At 39.2% G+C, this 19,555-nt stretch overlaps 2 protein-coding genes across 6 annotated transcripts in view; one reads left to right on the top strand and one right to left on the bottom strand.

Moving 5' to 3' along the window:
• The window catches only part of TRAK2 (trafficking kinesin protein 2), a 67,261-nt gene extending 57,991 nt beyond the window's left edge, over positions 1-9,270 (bottom strand). The window contains exons 1-3 of one of the 2 annotated variants that reach the window (XM_081815342.1): positions 9,035-9,265; positions 3,511-3,576; positions 2,549-2,592 (exon numbers count right to left, since the gene is read on the bottom strand). The gene's annotated coding sequence lies outside the window, so the exon portion shown is untranslated. Of the gene's footprint in view, positions 1-2,548; positions 2,593-3,510; positions 3,577-9,034 lie in introns of both variants that reach the window. The other variant, XM_081815341.1, reaches the window with a different exon arrangement.
• A 139-nt stretch (positions 9,271-9,409) lies between these two features.
• The window catches only part of STRADB (STE20 related adaptor beta), a 38,278-nt gene continuing 28,132 nt past the window's right edge, over positions 9,410-19,555 (top strand). For 3 of the 4 annotated variants that reach the window (XM_081815366.1, XM_081815368.1, XM_081815369.1), the window contains exons 1-3: positions 9,410-9,650; positions 12,820-12,915; positions 17,823-17,903. In XM_081815366.1, the coding sequence (XP_081671492.1) occupies positions 12,904-12,915; positions 17,823-17,903 (93 nt within the window). In that variant the 5' untranslated portion in view covers positions 9,410-9,650; positions 12,820-12,903. The remainder of the gene's footprint in view (positions 9,651-12,819; positions 12,916-17,822; positions 17,904-19,555) is intronic. The other variant, XM_006748123.3, reaches the window with a different exon arrangement.

Genomic DNA, 19,555 nt, shown 5'->3' with positions numbered 1-19,555 from the left:
GACCCTGAGATCATGACCTGGGCCGAAGGCAGACGCTTAACCATCTGAGCCATCCAGGCGCCCCAAGGGTGCTTTATCATTTTTATAGCAATAACACAGTACCCACTTTTCTTGTAAAAACTAAAAAGAACTAGTTTTCAGTGTCATAGGAAGGCTAAATCGGAATCTTTGGCTTGTTGCTTAGTTTTATCATGTTTTCCACTAGCAGCATTTGTAGCTGTTTACGGATGCATTTAAAATAAGCCCCACATCCATTTAAGAAACAAAACAGATGAACATAGGGAAAGGGAAGGAAAAATAAAATAAGATAAAAAAAAGAGACAGAGAGGCAAACTTAAGAGACTTTTTTGTTTGTTTTCATTTATTTATTTGACAGAGAGAGAGCACAAGCTCGCTTATGAGTTCCTGAGGGGGCGTGGCAGGCAGAGGGAGTGGGAGAAGCAGGCTCCCCACAGAGCAGGGGGAGCCTGATGTGGGACTTGATCCCAGGACCCCGAGATCTTGACCCAAACCGAAGGCAGTCGCTTAACCAACTGAGCCATCCAGGCGCCTCAAGAGACTCTTAACTATAGAGAACAAACTGAGGGTTGTTGGAGGGGAGGTGGGTGGGGGGATGGGCTAAATGGGTGATAGGCATTAAGGAGGGCACTTGTTGGGATGAGCACTGGGTGTTATATGTTAAGTGATGAATCACTAAATTCTACTCCTGCAACCAATACTATACTATATGTTAACTAACTTGAATTTAAACAAAAACTTGGAAAAAAAATTAAGTGACAAAATAAAGCTAATAAAAAATAGCCCCACATCAAATGAAAATGATCAAATATCTTCTTAAAAACCTCACAACTGCTAAGTCTCCTCTGTAGTCTTCTTAATTTGTGACTAAAAATAAAACAAAGGAAAAGAGAGTGATTTAGCTTAGTACTAGCTAAAGAGATACAAGTATTTGAAAAAAAAATTTTAAGTTGTTAGATTATGTGCTTTAGGAACAGTAGTACCATCTCAGAGACATTTTAGTTGGTTTCTAGTCTCCTCTTCCTTTCTTCCTTCAGACAGAGAATGCTCTTTCTTAACCAACAAGTTTCCCTTTGTTTTGATTTATACCACTGGCCTGAATAACCTCAAAGTACCACACACAACATGCCTATGACTCAAAGCAGTAAGAATAGAAGCAGAGCTTTGGCACTTGGACCCCGAACATGTGTTTACTTTACTTAAGCGATGAATTTTTGAGAAGTTCATTTTCTAAGCTGACATGCATTTTAAATATAAAGAAGTAGTTAAGTTCTCCTGGAAAGGTCACAAAACCATGGGAAATGGGGCTGCTGTAAATTCAGTCATCACCTGTGGGCCTCACACCATAGGCATGCCCTCCATTACCCTCTTAAATGTTCTTTTCTGAGACGTCTTTTATACTCATCTCTGAACCCCCATCTGTTCTCCATCTCTCTTACTTTTATTCCTCACACCAATAAATCCACATAATCTATAGCTAGCTTTTTCTCCAAACTCTGAGAATTAAGTATAAGCATAACCTCAATCATGTACTTGCACACTCGTTAATGTGAGCATAAATTAGCAATCCTCTTAGAAGAACTGGGTGGCTGGAAGACAGAAGGGGGAGAGAAACTTATTTTTCATCATATACCTTTCAATTTGTCTACCATATGTATATGTCCACCCAGTGAAAAAACAATGAAATATATGTTACTTAAGTCTCTACTCCTGACTTCTCTAAACTTTGCTCTACCAGTTATCCCTATCCACTAGCCACACCCTCCTCCTTGGCCTATTATAATGCTCAAAATCTTCCACTTGATTAAAAACAGATAAAATTAAAATTTAAAAATCTCCCTTCCTCAAAACTCTGGGTTCCCCTCTAGCTACTGCCTTCTGTCTTCAGTCAAGCTTCTTCAGAGTATTTACTTTCCCTTTTCCTCATCTTTTATTCATACCTCAATCCTACTACAATCTGAGTTTTCCTGAAACCGCCTTCCCTTCAGTCACCAATAGGCCCTGCTAACCAATCCAATGGTACTTTCTTAGTTGTTATTTTAAGTATCTCTGGTTCAATACTGTTGATTACTCCCTACTTCAATTTTCCTATGGCTCTCCTGAAGCCTACATCTTACAATGAATGCACTTTCTCAAATCCCTTCATTGGATCACCCAGCTCCATTCCCATGATCCTTAAATGTTGATACTTCCTAAAGTTCCAACCGTGACTGTGTTCTTTATTACTGCTGTTTTTCATTTACCTTTGTGTAAACCAACCACTACCACAGATTAAACTACCTCTTTACTGTTAATAACTCCCAATCTGGCTCTTCGGACCAGACTTCTTCTGATATCCAAATTTCTCACAGGCTGACTGTAATTCTTGAACTGATCCACTGAACAGTAGATACCTCCTTTCTTTCACCTTCCACATCCAATCCATTACCAATCCTGTATAGTCTCATACCTCAAATTTACCCATTTCTCTTCATCCCCTCTTCTAGCATCCTAATTCTACCCATCATTATCTCTTAGTCTACAAACCAACGTCTTAACAGGCCTCCATGCTCAATTTCTTGGTTTCTCTCTTCTCTGTAAGACAAGAAAAATGTTTTAAAAGCTAAACTCCTTAAAAAACAAAAACAAAAACCCTAGAATAAAATCCACACATCTGGTGTAGTCTAGCCCCTGACTACTTCTCTTTCTTCATCTTGCACCACTCTCCTTGCTCAGACTCAGCTAAAGAGACACAGCCTTGTGTCAGGCTTTTTTACTTCCTCATCACACTCTCTCCTATCTCTGGATCTTTGTAAGTGTTCACTGTACCTGGAATATTCTTTCCTCTTGTTCTTTATATGGTAACTACTTCTCACTCTTCTAATCTCAGCTGAAAAATTATCCTCAGGGAGAAGTTACCAGTCCACCTGATCCAAAGTAGCTTCCCCTGCCATCTTTATTTTCTAACTCAGCATCTAAATTGTTTCTTTCACAACATATATTACAACTTACTTCCAGGAAGGAAGGGGAAGTGCCTACCTTCTCCCTTTCTTCTTCCTTGCTGATCAGAATAAGAGTATAATGGCAGGAGCTTAAGCAACTCATTACATATTTGTTGTTAAATGAACTATTAACTGAACTGGTGGGTGAATTCTTTCACCATTAATGCATATATCAACTCTACTGTAACACAAAATAGTGTAACGCTCTTAAATTAGACCCTATTTTATTTGAGCTATTCCTTCTTTATTGTCAGAAAGCTTTCTAAAGAGAAAAAACTTGAACTTTGGCAAACACTGACAGAGGTATATGGATAAGCTTCAAAGACCTCAATGATCTTTACAACATGATTAGTTACACCTCTATACCACGAGTATGCTCATTTTCTAGCACAAATAAATCATAATATAGTGTGGTTAAACCGGATATCCCCAAGGTTATGTGAGTCAGTAGTATAGCTAGGAACATTACATATTAAGAAGCCTGTTACATAAGAAATGTCAATAAAATTACCTGAGCTAACAACTGGTCAATCAGCTGCTTATTGGACAGTTTTCAATAAATGCCTCTTGAATTAAACTGAAAGACGGAAAAGAGATTTAAAAAAAAAGTATACAACAGCATACAACAACAGTATACAATCTGCCCTAAGGGAGGTTAAAGATCTAAGAAATCTAAGATCTATTAGGGAGAGCTGTAATGAGTTCTATGATCTAGATTAAACCTAAGATCTAATGGTCTAGGATATCAAAGAGAAGATAACACCACCAGATAATAAATATTTAATGAGTATTAAATTATACAGTCAGGTGCAGGGAAAGCTCTTTTCTAGCTGAAGTGGTCTGGTTTCATATAGGAGTAAGATTTAAGTGGGTTCCTCAAGGATGGAAAGATTTGGATAGTGAGAAGAGGCATATCCAGTAGGTAAAGGACAAAGAAAAAAAAGCCCCAGAGCCAACAGCAGACAGAGCCAGTCTGGCAGCAGTATACAGACCAATTTAAGTGGGAATTATTACTGGGAAAGTACTTGGAGCTTTGAATTTGACAAGTTCAGATTAAGAAGTCTGAACTTAATCCCACAGGAAACAAGTTTCTAAATGGAAAGTGACATCTGAGGGGCACCTGGCTAACTCAGTCGGGAGAGCATGCAACTCTTGATCTCAGGGTTGTAGTTCGAGTCCCGCGTTAGGTGCTTCTACTCTAAGCAGCAGAGATTACTTAAAAATAAAATCTTTTTTTAAAAAGTGACATTTGAGAAATAAAACTGGAGTCAGAATATAGGATGAATTTCAACAATGGAAAGATTAGAGACAAAAATAATTTAAAATTTTTATCACATTATGCCTGGATTATTGTAATAAAGGCATAAAAGAGTTGAATGGAAACAATAAGAGGGATCTGTGAGACAGTGAAGATAGGACTTGTTAACTTACAAGTTGGGACTAGATGAGCTTTATCCTCTCCTAAAAGATAATTACATCTGGCATATACCTCAATCATTTGACTTCAAACTTCACAATTTTTGTTGCCCCTCAATCCCTAAGACCTCTCTTTCCCAGACATTTGTTTCCCCATGACCCCCAAACTAGATTCTCCAACCACACAATATATCCCAGCCAAAACAAAGGATTGTATTTACTAGCTCCTTAAAAACACCAGGAAATTCCCAATCCTATAACTTTGTTCATGTGATTTCTTCTACCTTTAATCTCTCCCTCCTTCTACATATTCGAAGTGTAGCCATTCTTCACATCCCCGTTCAAATGCCACTTTTTCCCAATGCTAGATTTCCCAGAAGCCCCAACTTGAAGTAAGATTACTTCCCAATACTCTCCACTTTTCTCTAAGACATTTTTTAACCATATAATTATTCCTTATCTCCTCTGATAAACTATATACTCACTACAGCATACATACCCAATTTATTTTTGTATTACTTCCTCCTCCTTTCATAGGAAGTTGAAGATCTTGATAAATAATATATGGCAACATGTAGTATAATGGCTAGGAGCATAGACTCTGAAGACAGACTGCTTGAGTTTGAATCTAACACTGCCATTAGCTATGCGACCATGGGCAAGTTACTTAACCTCTCTGTGCTTCGATAACTTTATGTATAAAATGGAAATAGTAATAGTAGATATTTCATAAGGTTGTCAAAGGACTTGGCTTAGAACGGTGTAAGCACCATAAAAGTGTCTATTAGTGGGAAAATACTGAATATTCTGTGATAGTTGAGTAAAGCTTTATTTATTCATGCAAAGCAAAATGTCAAAAGTAAAGCCAGTTTCTAGGTACTAAGAGGTACATACAAATTCTTCCTAAATCCTCCATGTTTGCCCTAAGGGTTAGCTGTGCCCTTTAAAATCTCCCTTATGTTACAATAGTTCTGTTTTAGTTTGACATTTCAATATTCTGAGAAAATATTTAGTACAGCTTCCACCTAATTGATCTTCTTGCTTCCCGTCTTATCCCCTTTAATCCATCCTCCACAAAGGTCAGAGTAGTCTTTCTAAAATCAATATTCAATGTTTTTCCTCTGTTAGAAACCCTCTCCATGCCATCCCCTTTAGGATAAAGTTCAGCTCCTTAGCGTTTCATACAAAATTGTCCTAATATGGCCCCAGCCTAATCTCCAGCTTCATCTCTCAACGCTTCTTACCATGAAACCTAATCACCTGGCACACCTCAAAGGCTTTTTGTATGTCATTCCTTTTGCTAGAACATCCCTGAATTAGTTTGCTAGGACTGCCATAACAAAATAGCATAGATGCCATAACAAAATACCACAGACTGAGTAGCTTAAATGAGAGAAATGTATTTCCTCACAGTTCTGGAGGCCAGAAATCAAATCTCAAAGTGTTGGCAGGCTTGGTTTCTCCTGAGGCTTGCAGATGCCCACCTTCTCAATGTGTTCTCACATATTTTTTTTCCTCTGTGCACACATCCTTGGTGTCTCTTTTTGTTTCTAAAGTTCTTTTTATAAGGACACAAGTCAGAATGAATTATGACCCACCCTAAATGCCCCATTTAAGTCGATCACCTCCTCAAAGGCCCCATCTCCAAATACAGTCACACTCTGAAGTTACAGGGGTTAGGACTTTAACACACAAATTTTGGTGGGGCAAAATTCAGCCCCAAACAATCCCTTTTCCTCTTCTTTGCCCAGGCTAATTCCCATATGTTTTTCTAAGACTGGACCAAGCCTTCTCACCCTACAGGCACAGTTCACTACCCTTTCTCTCTGTTTCTATAGAACCTCTGTATGCTGCATTCTGTATACTGCTATCCTATTAATACACTATAACAATTGTGTCTTTCCCTCTTCAGACTGTGTTTCTTAAAAGCAGGGGCTAAATCCCTAGCACTTAGCACAGTCTCTGGCCCATCAAAGGTATTTAATAAAGATTTGATTATTAAGGGAAAGTAGAAGAAAGAAGAAGGGCTTTGAAGAAAGGCAAGAGTGGGTTCAAATCTTGGTTCAACCATTTACTTATCTTGTAGCTTTGGGTAGTCACCAAATGCTGAATTACGTTCTATTTAAGGTAGTTGTACTGATAAATGATCTAATTATAATAAAACACCCAGTTGTGGGGTTGGTTCACAGTAGGTGCTCAGTAAATGCTGAAGATTCTGAGCTTGCCTGGGTTTGACACCCAGTTCCACCACTTAGTAGATGAATGATAGAAGATGAATGACCTTGGGTATGTTAACTTACCCTCTGCTTCATTTGCCTATCTACAAAAACACCTCATAGTGCTATTGTGAGGATAATATAGGTAAAACGTTAAGATAGGTATCTAACACATAGTAAGTATTACATAAATGTTTCCTATTACTACATGAACACTGCAGGTCTGAGCAAATATGACTGGAAGCCATGAATAATTTAGTCCCTTTATTTACTAAGTCATTTTAAATGTATTACCTTAATGCCTCAGATTCCTTAATAGCTAAACAAGATGGTAACTAAAGAGGTTCAAAAACTTACAGATAATAATAATCATGAAATAATATATTACTATCTGTCTCATTCCTTATATTGGTGTTTAACATATTTTGGATATTGACGTAAAATTTTTAAGAAACTGGTTTTTCTACTCTTTGTGACTACTGATGTTAACCATGATTTCCAGTTTCCAGTGGAAAAATAATACTCTTTGGCTCATATTTTCAATTGTAGAATCAGTAAACCTTTGAACTAGAAAGGACCTTTGAGATGAAAATCCAATCCTATCATGCCTTACACAAGTAAACTGTGGTGGATTTGGAATGGGCTTTTGGGGTCGAAATGAGCAGCTCTGTGGGGTATAGGAATGGCAAGCAGAGAGAACACTTTGTTCAAAAGTACTAAAGCAGGGGTTCAGAACTTCTTCTAGATATTCCAGGTGTATAAGGAACCAGTATTAGGAAATAATGCTGGAAAATAGTTTTGAATCATCCAAACTTTAAGGTAATTTCTGATGTAGGTACAACTTACCTGACCTGTAACTTTGACGCAAGGCAGATCTAGGTTTGACTCTCCACTTGTAACGTAAGCAAACCCTATGAGCCTCAAATTAGCACAACAGGGTTATTATAGTGATTGAGTGAACGTATATAGAGCTCATGACTGGTGTGCCTGGCTGATTAAAAGTACAGCTAACTTGAACATGCGTTTGAACTGTAAGGGTCCACTTATACACAGATTTTTTTCGATGCAGTACAGTAAATGTATTTTCTTTTCCTTATAATTTTCTTAACTTTTTCTTTTTTCTAGCTTACTTTATTGTAAGAATACAGAATGTAATACGTATAACACAAAATATGTTAGTCAACTGTTTATGTTATCAATAAGGCTTCTGGTCAAACAGGCTATTAGTAAAGTTTCTAGAGTGTCAAAAATTATACACGGATTTTCAACCGTACAGGAGGGTTGGTGCCCCTAACCCTCCTGTTGTTCCAAGGGTCAAATGTACTCAAATGTTTGTTCTTTCTTATAACTCCTTCAACATATGAATAAAAATCTGTAAAGTAACAAAACACTGTCTTTCATACATGTGATTGCTGAATGTTTGAGACTTTGTTGAACATTAATTTTAAAAATAGAAAGCTGGAAAAGCTGCTGAGATGATAAAGTGTCTTCATCCCTGCCCTTTCCCACCACCAAATGTCCTTCACAGTTTGTTCTGAAGTGTCACGTCAACGCTATTAACATGCTATTTGGAGATCACTGTAACTCAGACTTCCAATTCTACAGCAAAGATATGAAGGTCAGGACAAATTTTCCTGAAATATATTTTTTAAAAAACTGAAAGAGTACATGTCATTTTATTTCTATGGTCTATTCTAGCTTGATGAATTTCCAGTGAAAAGTTACTGCTTTGGGATTTTCTCTTTCTTTCTTTTCTGGCTCAGAAATTGCAGCAATGAGCTGAGTTCACCGTTATTATTATGACCCAGAACTCTTTTAAATGTTTAGGAGATTATCTTTACGCTGGTACTAAAAAGGACATCTGCCAACATCTATTATTTACGCTTGAAACTAAAGTTAACCGTTTCTTTTAAAGCATATTTGGTATCTGGCTCAAAATCAATCGCAAGAAAAGCCCAATTCAGCATAGAAAGAGCTCTTTGCAATATCCTCTCCTTTCGCTGACATCACACATGGTGACCGAGGCTAAAGGTTTAACGTCCAGACACGAAAGCCGCTCATCGCTCAAGGATGGGGTTCCAGGTGGATGCTCTCCGGCAGAGATCTGAGATACTGCCAATCCTCAGAGGCGCAGCTGGGATGAATCCTCAGAGGCGCAGCTGGGATGAATCCGCAGACCAGAGCCCAGCGCCTATCACTTCGCACCCACACTTGGGAAACAAACCACTTCCCACCGCGGGGCGGGGACCGGACGAAGACCCGGGCCTGCGATACCCAGCCTCCGGCTCTGATGTCCGCGCGTGACCTCCAAGGACCGGGAAGAGCTCGGGGCGGGGAGGCTCCTCCGCTTTCAGGAGAAGTTGGCAAGGGCAAATTCGAGTCACGCGCGGGAATGTTACTCACTGGCATGGCTCGACGTCCTCCGTCCTCCGCTCGCGCTCCCTCAGGGAATAGGATCTAAAGCGGTATCAGCCTGAGAGCTGCAGCCGAAGCGGCCGCCGCTGCCAGTAACCGCCCGGGCGTGGCAGGGACGGGCGGGCGACTTCACAACATCATCACTCGGCGACTTCGGTTTTGCAGCGAGGCCGGCTCTCTAGCAGCCCCACACATTGGAGAAGAGCGAAGACCCACTCTCCCAGCAGCCTCCACGGCGCCAGCGCGCGACCTGCCGGGAATTGTGGTTTCCTGTCCGCCCGCCCCCTCACCCTTCGGAGCTGTTGCGCGTTTGTCCCGCCCCCAAGCTAGAAGGCCCCGCCCCCTAGCAGCCTGGCCCTGGGGCGGGAGGCGGGGCCACGACCCTGGGGCGAATGCACTCCGGGCGGACTGCCTGGGGCTGAGGCAGAGTTCCAGGCCCACAGCCCCAGTCCGGGTCGCGCCGCCTTGCTGCGCCCCGCGGCCCGCGCTGGGAGCGGGTCTTGTGCGCTCGAGGTGCCCCACGGCGGGCTGGGCCCCCGGGGCCCATAGGCCCCGCGCCGTTGGCCGCCTGAGGAGAGTCGCGCTGGTCGTGGTCGCCGCCAGGGTAATGAGGGGAGGCCGGGCCGGGAAGGGGGAGGGTTGGGTCGGGGACCTGAGGGAGCGCGGCTTGTACCGCGCACGCCTCGGGAAGCCCGAGGCTAGAACTCGCCCCCCTGCCTCGAACCCAAGCCCGGGCAGCCGGCGGAGCGGTGGCTGGAGTCAGCGTGGCGTGGCTAGGCGAGCGGCCCCTAAGTCCCGGGCCGCCCGGTGGCGGAGGCACCTGCGTTCGGTGTAGGCGGTGCTTGCCAGGTGCGCGGGGCGCGCGCTGCCGGAAGTGTTCTCTTCCCCCACCTCTCTCACCTTTGGCAGCGCTCCCGAGCCTGGAGGAGTTTCCGAACAGAAGACACCCTCTGGCCGAGGTTCTGTGTACCACCTTCGGCGAGTTCGCTTTCGCGATCCCCCAAAGCAGGACTCGGAAAGAACCTCTTACAAAATTAAATGCTCCAGCTTCGTTTTGTTCTCAGTATTTAAATTCAGCGTTGTGTTTTTCCCTCGTGGCTTTGTTGTGTCGAATACCTTTTTCCTCACAACTCGGTCAGGATTTTGTGACACAGCGTCTGCCTAGCACAGAGTCCGTCTGGCGCACAGTAGGCACTCAGGAAATATTTTTTGAAGGCATGAGTCACGATACTAAGTTTGGAAAATCTTACGGAGTTGTGCGTCGCTATAATTTTTTAAGATTTTATGGCTTCTCAAGATCTCTTTGAAAATTACAGTAATTTTAAGGCTCAGCAGAGGGTTTTTTTTTTTTTTTGCATTCCCTCTAACAATAGCCTCTGTTGGATGCCTAAATTAACTCAAAATCCGAGTTCTGTAAATAAATGCGCCCTATGATTTTCACAGAAATTGTTAACCTTTGATATTAAAGCCTTTGGACGAACCATTCTATAATGGAGCAAATTTAAACTATTTATAAAGCTATACCCTAATTAGCTTGTTAGACACAAATGCAAGGGACCACACTGATGTAATATATTTAAAACTATAGGTCTGAAGTATGATTTCTTTAAGAAGGATTTGTATCCGTATCTAGTGAAAGAGCATGCAGGAGAAAATTATGACCGCGAATCTATCCCTCCCACCCCACCACCCTCTTGACCAAGTGCAGCTGCTGCCTTGACCTCAAAATGTCTTGTAAAATCATCTCTTAATCGTCTGGCATATCTAAAGCAGAAATCTGTGGGATTAAATCACCCCCGTGGGACAATTCCTTTACTAGCAATTCTCATAAATCGGTCAGTTTCTTCTGAGTTTTTCTGAAATATAGATAATGTAATGGAATTTAAATTCTTTTGTTGTTATTTAACTTACTGATACGGAGTGGAAAAAGAAAGAAACAAAATCCTGATAACCAGAAAACTGAGTTAATCACGACATCCCTCATCCTTCTGTCTGTGGGAATGTACACTGCCTTGTCTGCCCTGATCATCAGTGAGTGTCCTCAGTGCCTGACCATGGTAGCCATTCATTAAACACACATGGAATGAATACCTGGCTGCTTCAGATTAACAGTGTAATGACTTTCTACAGGTGTATGGTTTCTTCATTTATTTAGACATTTCCTTAGAGTTGATTAGGGGAGGTGAGAATTTTACTGGATCAAAAGGTATGAGTATTTTCATGGTAATTGAAACATTGCCAACTTGCTTTCCAAATGAGCCTTACCATTTTGAGCTGCCACTGGTAATATTTGAGTGTACCTTTCAGAGCATACACTCAAGTTCTTATATTGGTACAGTGTTTGGTAGTTATGAGCCCTTTCAGATGAAGTATCTCATTTGATCTCAATCACCCTGGAAGGTGGGCAGAGCAAGTATTGCTTTCCCCCTTTTGTAATACAGCAAATGGCACTGCACTGCCTTAAATTGATGATAATGAATGGCAGGTGACAAAATAATCATACCCTTTCAGGTTTTTCTTCCTCCTGTTCTCTACTTCTGGTTTGTAGTGAATATCCTGAATAAATTCATATCTTTCCTTAGCAGTAAAATTGGATACTGCTCTATAATATCTGTTGTTTACACAATCTTCCTTTTCTCTTTCATTTTGCTTAGATATTTATCTTGATTAAACTTGGGGATTTCATTAAAATAACAAACCACAATTAAGAAGAAAGAGATGGTTAGGTGTAACAAAACACCCAACACTAGAAAGTTTAGAACATTGCCACCCTTTCTGTTAGGAAAAATCTGGAAAGTTTTGGTGGTGCCTTTGTAGTTCCTTGAATCTGAAGAAGTTGCTATTTTAAACTTCTGAATCTGTTGCAGCGTCTTCATAAACTATTGAGATTAATACTCTACTGGTGAAAGTGGACAGGAATTATTTGTATAATCCTCATATCTTTGATACTTGTCAAATTCTAGGAAGAATAGAATTGAGAACTAAGAATCATAAGGTAAAAAATATTCAGCCTAAAAATATTATTTTTATGTGGAACTGAAAAGAAATTTCTCTTTTTTAAAAACACATGACAAGGAGGGGCACCTAGGTGGCTCAGTGGGTTAAGCGTCTGCCTTCTGCTCAGGTCATGATCCTGGGATCAAGCCCAAGTCTGGCTACCTGCTGGGGGTGGGGTGGGGTGTCTGCTTCCCCCTCCCCCTCTCCCTCTGCCCCTCCCCCAAGTCGTGCATACTTGCTCTATCTCAAATAAATAAAATCTTAAAAAACAACAACGTATGGCAACAAGAAAATGTTATTCCTAGTGTGTTACTAATCCAGATTCTTTCCCAAATTTGCTAGTCATGGACCCCAAATGATTTAATAGGTAATTCAATCAGGAAGCTTTGGAACCTTCAACATTTACTTATAACTGGAATCATTGGAAATTATTGGGGCATATTTGTAAGTGGGTCCAACATTGATTTTCTATATTGCTTTCACATTTGCTTAAGTTTCTTTAAAAAAAGTACAGAAAAGATAGGGAAGGAGAGATGCAGGTATATTGGCCTTTGGAAATACTCAGAATCTTCCTTCAACTTAACTCTGCCTTTCTGTTGTGACGTCAGATCCCAAATTGTGTTCTGTAAACAAATGCTCTGTAAAGACACTTTTCAGAAATGTCTCTAGTCCTTGCATCAAAGAATAACTGCCTAAATATCATAAGGGTTTATAGCAACTAGTTCAGGGAACTTTTATTTAAATCTAAATTATTTTGCTTTTGTTTTTTATAATAGGATATTTCTTCATCTTGAAGATAAAGGAAAATCTTTTTTGGAGTAGATGGATTTTTGACACTTTCTGTGAACTAAAACGATTCAATGTCTCTCTTGGTAAGTTTGTATTAACATTTAATTTCGGGGCACCTGGATGTCACAGTCTGTTAAACCTCTGACTCCTGGTTTCGGCTCAGGTCATAATCTCAGGGTCGTGAGATCGAGCCGCAGGTCAGGCTCCATGCTCTGCGAGGAGTTGGCTTGGGATTCTCTCCGCCCTCCCTCTCTCCCTGTGCGCTCTGAATCTCTCTCTCAATCTCTCTCAAATAAGCAAGGGGCGCCCAGGTGGCTCAGTTGGTTAAGTGTCTGCCTTCAGGTCAGGTTATGATCTCAGGGTCCTGGGATCGAGTCCCACATCGGGCTCCCTGCTCAGTGGGGAGTCTGCTTCTCCCTCTCATTCTCCCTCTGTGCTCTCTCTCTCTTTCTCAAATAAATAAAATATATAAAATGAAATAACATAAATAAATCTGTAAAATAAAAAAAGCATAGGTCTAATTTTGCCATCAGAGTAGTTAGATGTTAGTGCAGAGCCATAATTGAAGGCATATTCTGATGGGATATTGTTATGCTGAGATGTTATTTTGACCTGAATGGCTTCTGGTCTTAAGAAATGAGTTAAATTCTCATTGAGTTTTTGTTGCTTTAAAAAAAGAGCTTCTCCTTTACTTTTCTGATATATTCATTATTCTTTTCCTTTGTCCCATACCCACTTGTTTTCATACATTTACTGTACTTATATATGCCTCTCCCATCTAGTTAGCTATGCCTCATCCTTAAATCTTTCAAAAATCCCTTTTACAAATTTCCATTAGACCAAAGGCAAGCAAAATAATATTAAAAATAAGCCTCTTAACAAGACAAAAAATATTTGGATCAACATGTAATATATGTATAGATTCTAACTTGTTTTTTGTTTATATTAGATCCATGGTATCTAGATTGAGAACCAGAAATCATATGGTAAAAAATATTCAACCTACAGAAAATATTATTTAGATTAAGTAGTTTCAGGTCTTTCATCATGTCTTGTATAGAACATAATACAATATCTGACTTTATTAAAGTAGTGATCTTTTAAAAAGTGATGGGTGCATTTGTATGATGATTTGCAGTTTATAAATACTTTCATATCTTATATCTCTTCCAGTCTTCAAAATTATAAGTGATCGCAGGGCAGGTGGTTTAATCCTTATTTTGAGTTTGGCCCAAGATGGCAAAGAATTGCCAGGGCTCAAACTCATATCTGCCAATCCACTCCATCATTTGCCAAGTCTGAGAGGCAGAACTATGAAGTGAGGAAATACAGAATGCATTTGTTGGATTTATTGTATGATTTGTTTGGTATATGGAAAATACAGAATGCATTCACTTTATTTTTAAAGTAAAGCTTTTCTACTTAAAAGGGGAGCTTTGGGGGCACCCGGCTGGCTCAGTCAGTAGAGCATGTGACTCTTAATCTCGGGGTTGTAAGTTCAAGCCCCATGTCAGGTGCAGACATTACATAAAAATAAAACCTTAAAAAAAAAGGTGGGTAGCTTTATTTATCTATCTGGAAAGTTGTTATGAAATACCTCATTTTCTAACGCAGAGATGAACAAACATTTTCTATAAAGGGTCAGATAGTATTTGTGTGCTCTGTGGTCCCTGTAACAAATCACTCTTCTGTTGTGTGTGAAAGCAGTCGTAGACAATATGTAAACGAATAAAAATGAATGTGTTAGTGTTCAAGTAAAACCTTATTCACTAAAACAGGTGGTGGGTCAGACTGACTTGTGGACTGTATAGTTTGTGGACCCCTGTTCTAAAGGATTACTTAAGATTAACAATTTTACCTCAGTTTGTAAATTGGATGAGATGTAAAAGGGCATTTGACAGATGAAGATCCTAAGATTTAGAGGGCTGTGTGGATTCCCAGAGCTTCTGAATTTTGGAAAAAGAATATCTTATCTATTCTATTATTCTATAATTATTGGTTTTGTGAAAAATAATAGAATTTAATAATGGGTGAAATAAGTTTATTCAGTTTGCTAATAATTTTACTTTTAAATATATTCTTCCTGTAATGATGAAAGATTTGGAATTCTTTGAATATTTTCTTAAATGAGATATTTGTACAACTGAGATAAAGTTGATGTTTATACTTATGAAGGATTCCTCCCCATTCAAGTTTTACCCTCTATTGGAGAGTTAAGAAATGGTGTGTTCAAAGGAGCAGCATAAGTAAAATATTTTCCTTTAGATTCTCTTTTAGGTATAACTGCTTTTCATTTGGCTATTATGGTAGTGGATTAAAAAAATACATTAAAAATATTTTGGGGCAGCTTCTGGATGGTTTGAAATCATTTGTGCTGCCTAAGAGACCTTAATGTGTGCATTTTTCATAAGCTATTATTCACCAGCATCTAATTGATTCAATGTGGATATAAAAAATGTTTTGAAGGATAAGCTATGAGTGTTTTATGATTTTTATAACTTGGGCAGCTAATGAACATGCCAACATTTTTTAGGAGAGGTCAGCAAAAACATTTTGCCTTATAACATTGGCTGGTTTTAGCTGTCTTCACATTAGTGATCACTTTCTTGAACTGTGAAAATTCTATATAAAGATAATGAAATGGAAGTCTACCACATTATAAACCAAAAACATGGATCAATACTCTTATTTTGAGAATAAGTTAGGGTCAATATAAGTTTTTAAAAAAGATTTATTTATTTATTTGAGAGGGAGAGTGTGTGTGTGTGTGCACAGGGGGGAGGGGCAGAGGGGGAGAGAGTCCTAAGCAGACTGTGAGCTGAATGTGGAACCCGTTGCAGGGCTCAGTCCCACAGATGCTGAGACCACAACCTGAGCCGAAGCCTGAGTCGGATGCTCAACGACTGCACCACCCTGGCGTCTCTAAAAATATGCCCAATATGTCTTAAATTAACTTCTCTTCCATCAAAAAAAAAAAAAGTTATGGACATTTTTTAGAAAGACTTTTTTATGTGTTTGAATATATTTTGATAACTGTATTAGAGGTCCCCCCAAGACCACCTCCAGGTTTGATGATTTGCTAGGACTTGCAAAACTTAGTCATGTAGTCATAACTAAGATTTCTCATAGCCAAAGAACACAAAGCAAAATCAGCAAGGGAAAAGGGTATATGGAGTAAAGTTCAGAGGAAACCAGATTCAAACTTCCAAGAATCCTCTCCCAGTGGAGTCACATAGGATGTGCTTAATTCTCCCAGGGTAATGACAACATGTGTAAATGTTGCCTACCAATGAAGCTCATTAGAGACTCATTCTCAGGCTTTTTTATGGGGATTGGTCATGTAGGTACCTTCTGCTAGCAGGTAACAAATTTCAGACTTCCAGGAAAAAAGCAGTAATTCAGCAGAAACTATATTGTTTACACAATTTAGGCCACATGATCTGTTCTTATCAGGAAGGGTGAGAACCCTCCCCAAATCCAAGTTCCCAGATACCAGCCAAGAGTCAACTTTGCAAGCAAGCCTTTTCTAAGCGTAGCAGTTTTAGGCCTGCTATGTTAACTCTTCTGTACAATACCATTGTATAGAATGATTCATAGTAAATGTTACAAAATATAGGTAAATATCAAATACAATATGTAAGTGACCTAACTGATGGTTATTTTCAACCACCATGAGGAATAGTAATAAGTATCTTCAAAAACTTTTCAGTGTCCATTTTATTCACTTTAGACAAACCATTAGAAACTTTGCAAAGGAAATGATTCTATAGCTATCATGACATTGTTAGCTTCTGTTCTTCAGGGGCGAGTTTTACATAAGACGGGAGATTTAGATCAAATTATTGTGATAAGATTGATAAGGTATACAAACTGCAGGAATTAATCTTAAATTAATCAGTAATTTACGCTGAAAAAATGACAGATTAGTGAGAAATTCTGGCGTTATTTTAAATGAAAGGAAGTGTGATTACTTTTAAGTGACTACAAAGTGTTAGGTAGATATGGGTGAGCTTATCTTGAAGACTCATTTGATATTAGTACTTTACTGTTCATACACAAGTAAATGTTCATGAGATGCTTCAAAAAATTTATTACAAAAATCTCTTTCATACAATTTGTTTATACTTTCGACACACCTTTTCTTCCTAAGTAGAATAAGGTCAGCTTTACCCCACATGATAAATCACATGGCAGTATTACATTTCTTTATTGGCAATATGTGATAATAGGACCATGGGTTAAAATGCAGGAAAATGTAAATTGTGATAATGGAACTAAGTCTCCTACCTTTTTTTTTTTTTAAAGATTGTATTTATTTGAGAGAGAGGGAGCAAGAGAGAGAGCAAGAGCAGAGGGAGAGGGAGAAGCAGACTCCCCACTGAGCAGGAGACATGGGGCTCGATCCAGGACCCTGGGATCATGAGCTGAGCCAAAGGCAGATGCTTAATCAACTGAGCCACCCAGGCATCCCAAGTCTCCTACTTTTAATTTGCTTTCCAGTTGAAGTAAGATGTTTATCACCTTAAGAAACAAAATTGGTTCCAGATACACTCATTGTGTAGTTTAATGTGGATAAACATGGTTCCTACATTTAAGAAACAGAGAATCTGAGGATTAAAATAAAATTGATTATAATGAGTACAGCAGAATAATCTATAGCTAAATATTCAAAACAAAACTGCAAAGATGATGAAAAGGTTGAAAATTAACACCAGCAGTGAAAATGAATTGATATTATGACTTCCAGAGGATAGGATAAGGATCAGAGATAGCACCAAGTAAATTCTACCAGATACGAAATTTGTCTTCTTCATACCCAGCTGCTTCTCCCTTCTCTCCCATACTGAGAACCTCCATGCTATGAATCCTGGCAATTCCAGGGTTCTGCAGGCTGCCCTTTCTCTGTTCCTCACCACAGTCACCAGACCTTTGTATCCACATACTTACCTTGTGACTTATTTTTTAACTTAATGCATTTCTGAATTCCCAGGATTGTTTCTGCACTTCACGAACACAAGTTGAATCACTCAGACCTGAAAAACAGTCTGAAACCAGTATCCATCAACACTTGGTAAGAAAATGGTTAAGTACAGTTAATATTCCTCCTTTGCTTTCTGTAGTATCATAGTGTAGAATGTAATTCCTGGTTCTTCCATATCTCTTTTTCTTTACAGTATCTTTTACTGTTTCTTTTTCCTCTACTTCGTTATTCTCCAGAAGTCTACAGTTGACCTCTTCTGCCTAAATAGGCTCCCCCTAGGTTTCAGTTGCTCAAATTTCAGACTGTCCTGTAGCTACCTCAGGTTTTCCTTCAGGTCATGAGGGGACTCTGGCATCAAGCAGGCCTGGTGATTCTCAGATTTTTACCTATAACCCCACACTCTTTCCTGAGCACTGGAAGTGTCTATAGAATGCCTCCAGTTGGACTTTTCAAAGGCATTTCTATGCAGTTTGAGTAAAACCTTAATCTCTCAAACTTCTCTGACCCCTTGTATTTTTTTCTTTGGCTAATGAAAACTCATCTACTAAGTCACCCTAACTAGAAACTTTGAAGTTATCCTGACAGTTGCCTCTACCCCCCACATCTAGTTATACGCCAAGTCTTTTGTCTCTGTCTCTGAAATGCCATTGAGTGCATACCCTCTTTCACCTCATCACTGCTACTACCCAGATCTCATCATTTCTTGCCTGGACAATTGCAGGTAGACACATTGCCTCTAGTTTCCTAGGTAAACGTCCTCTCACACTCAGATCAGAATTCAACCCTGTTACCAGTACAGGCCTGTTTGTGTTACTTTCCAGCTTTAAAACTTTCTTTGGTTTCCTGCAGCCTATGGGATTAAAGCTGAAACTTCTTAGCATAGTATAAGTAAGATACTGGTGTAGAATAGGTCTAATTTTTGAGTTTCATTTCTTGCTACTGAGTCTTAGCATATACTCTTTTTTTCTGATTGAAATACCCTTTTTCTGCCTCCCAAATCCTTCCTCATTTGTGAAGAGTTGGCTCAAATATTGCATATCTGAAGCTTTTCGTCTTGTATTTTTTGTTCCATTATGCTCCTACAAATCTTAGACATTCCCAGAAAATGGTATTTATTATATTATTTCACAATGATTGATATACATGTCTCTCTAACTATAACATGATTTCCATAAAATAGGTGTCCTGCCTTTTTCATCTGTATTTCCCCTGGGCAATGCCTGATATATTAAGTAATATTTTGAAAAACATGCTTGGGAATAAATATTTCTCTGGGGTCCTCCCTTCCTTAATCCTTACTTTATTCTTCAGTTCTTACTACAAAACAGAACCTGCCTTGCAAATGCCTTGTTTCCTACAAAATAAGGTAATCCCAGTTGTTCCTGTTTATGTTTATCTTGATCCTCTATTCAGTTGTCTTCATTTTTCTCATTTTACTTTTTGCTCACTAATATTCTAAAGTCTTTTAGTCTTCTGCCCTTTTGTGTAATAGAATATATTATCCAATCCTAGTTTTCATTCAAGTATTACCCTTCAGATTTAGGTAAAGTGTCTGCTGTTGTCTCCTTGCTATTGCCAAGAGAGAGGTCTTAAACTTCAGGAAACTTCCACACGTGCTGCTGTCTGTTTGTGTGTGTGTTTTTCTGTTTTGTTTTGTTAGGCCTTGTGCTAAAATATACATAAAATTTACCATCTTAGCCATTTTTAAGTGTACAGTTCAGTGGTATCAAATACATTCATAG

This window comes from Leptonychotes weddellii, chromosome 3 (genome assembly GCF_054177405.1).
Source record: "Leptonychotes weddellii isolate Sample4059 chromosome 3, ASM5417740v2, whole genome shotgun sequence".
NCBI lineage: Eukaryota > Metazoa > Chordata > Mammalia > Carnivora > Phocidae > Leptonychotes > Leptonychotes weddellii.
This window is presented reverse-complemented; position numbering and strand designations above follow the sequence as displayed.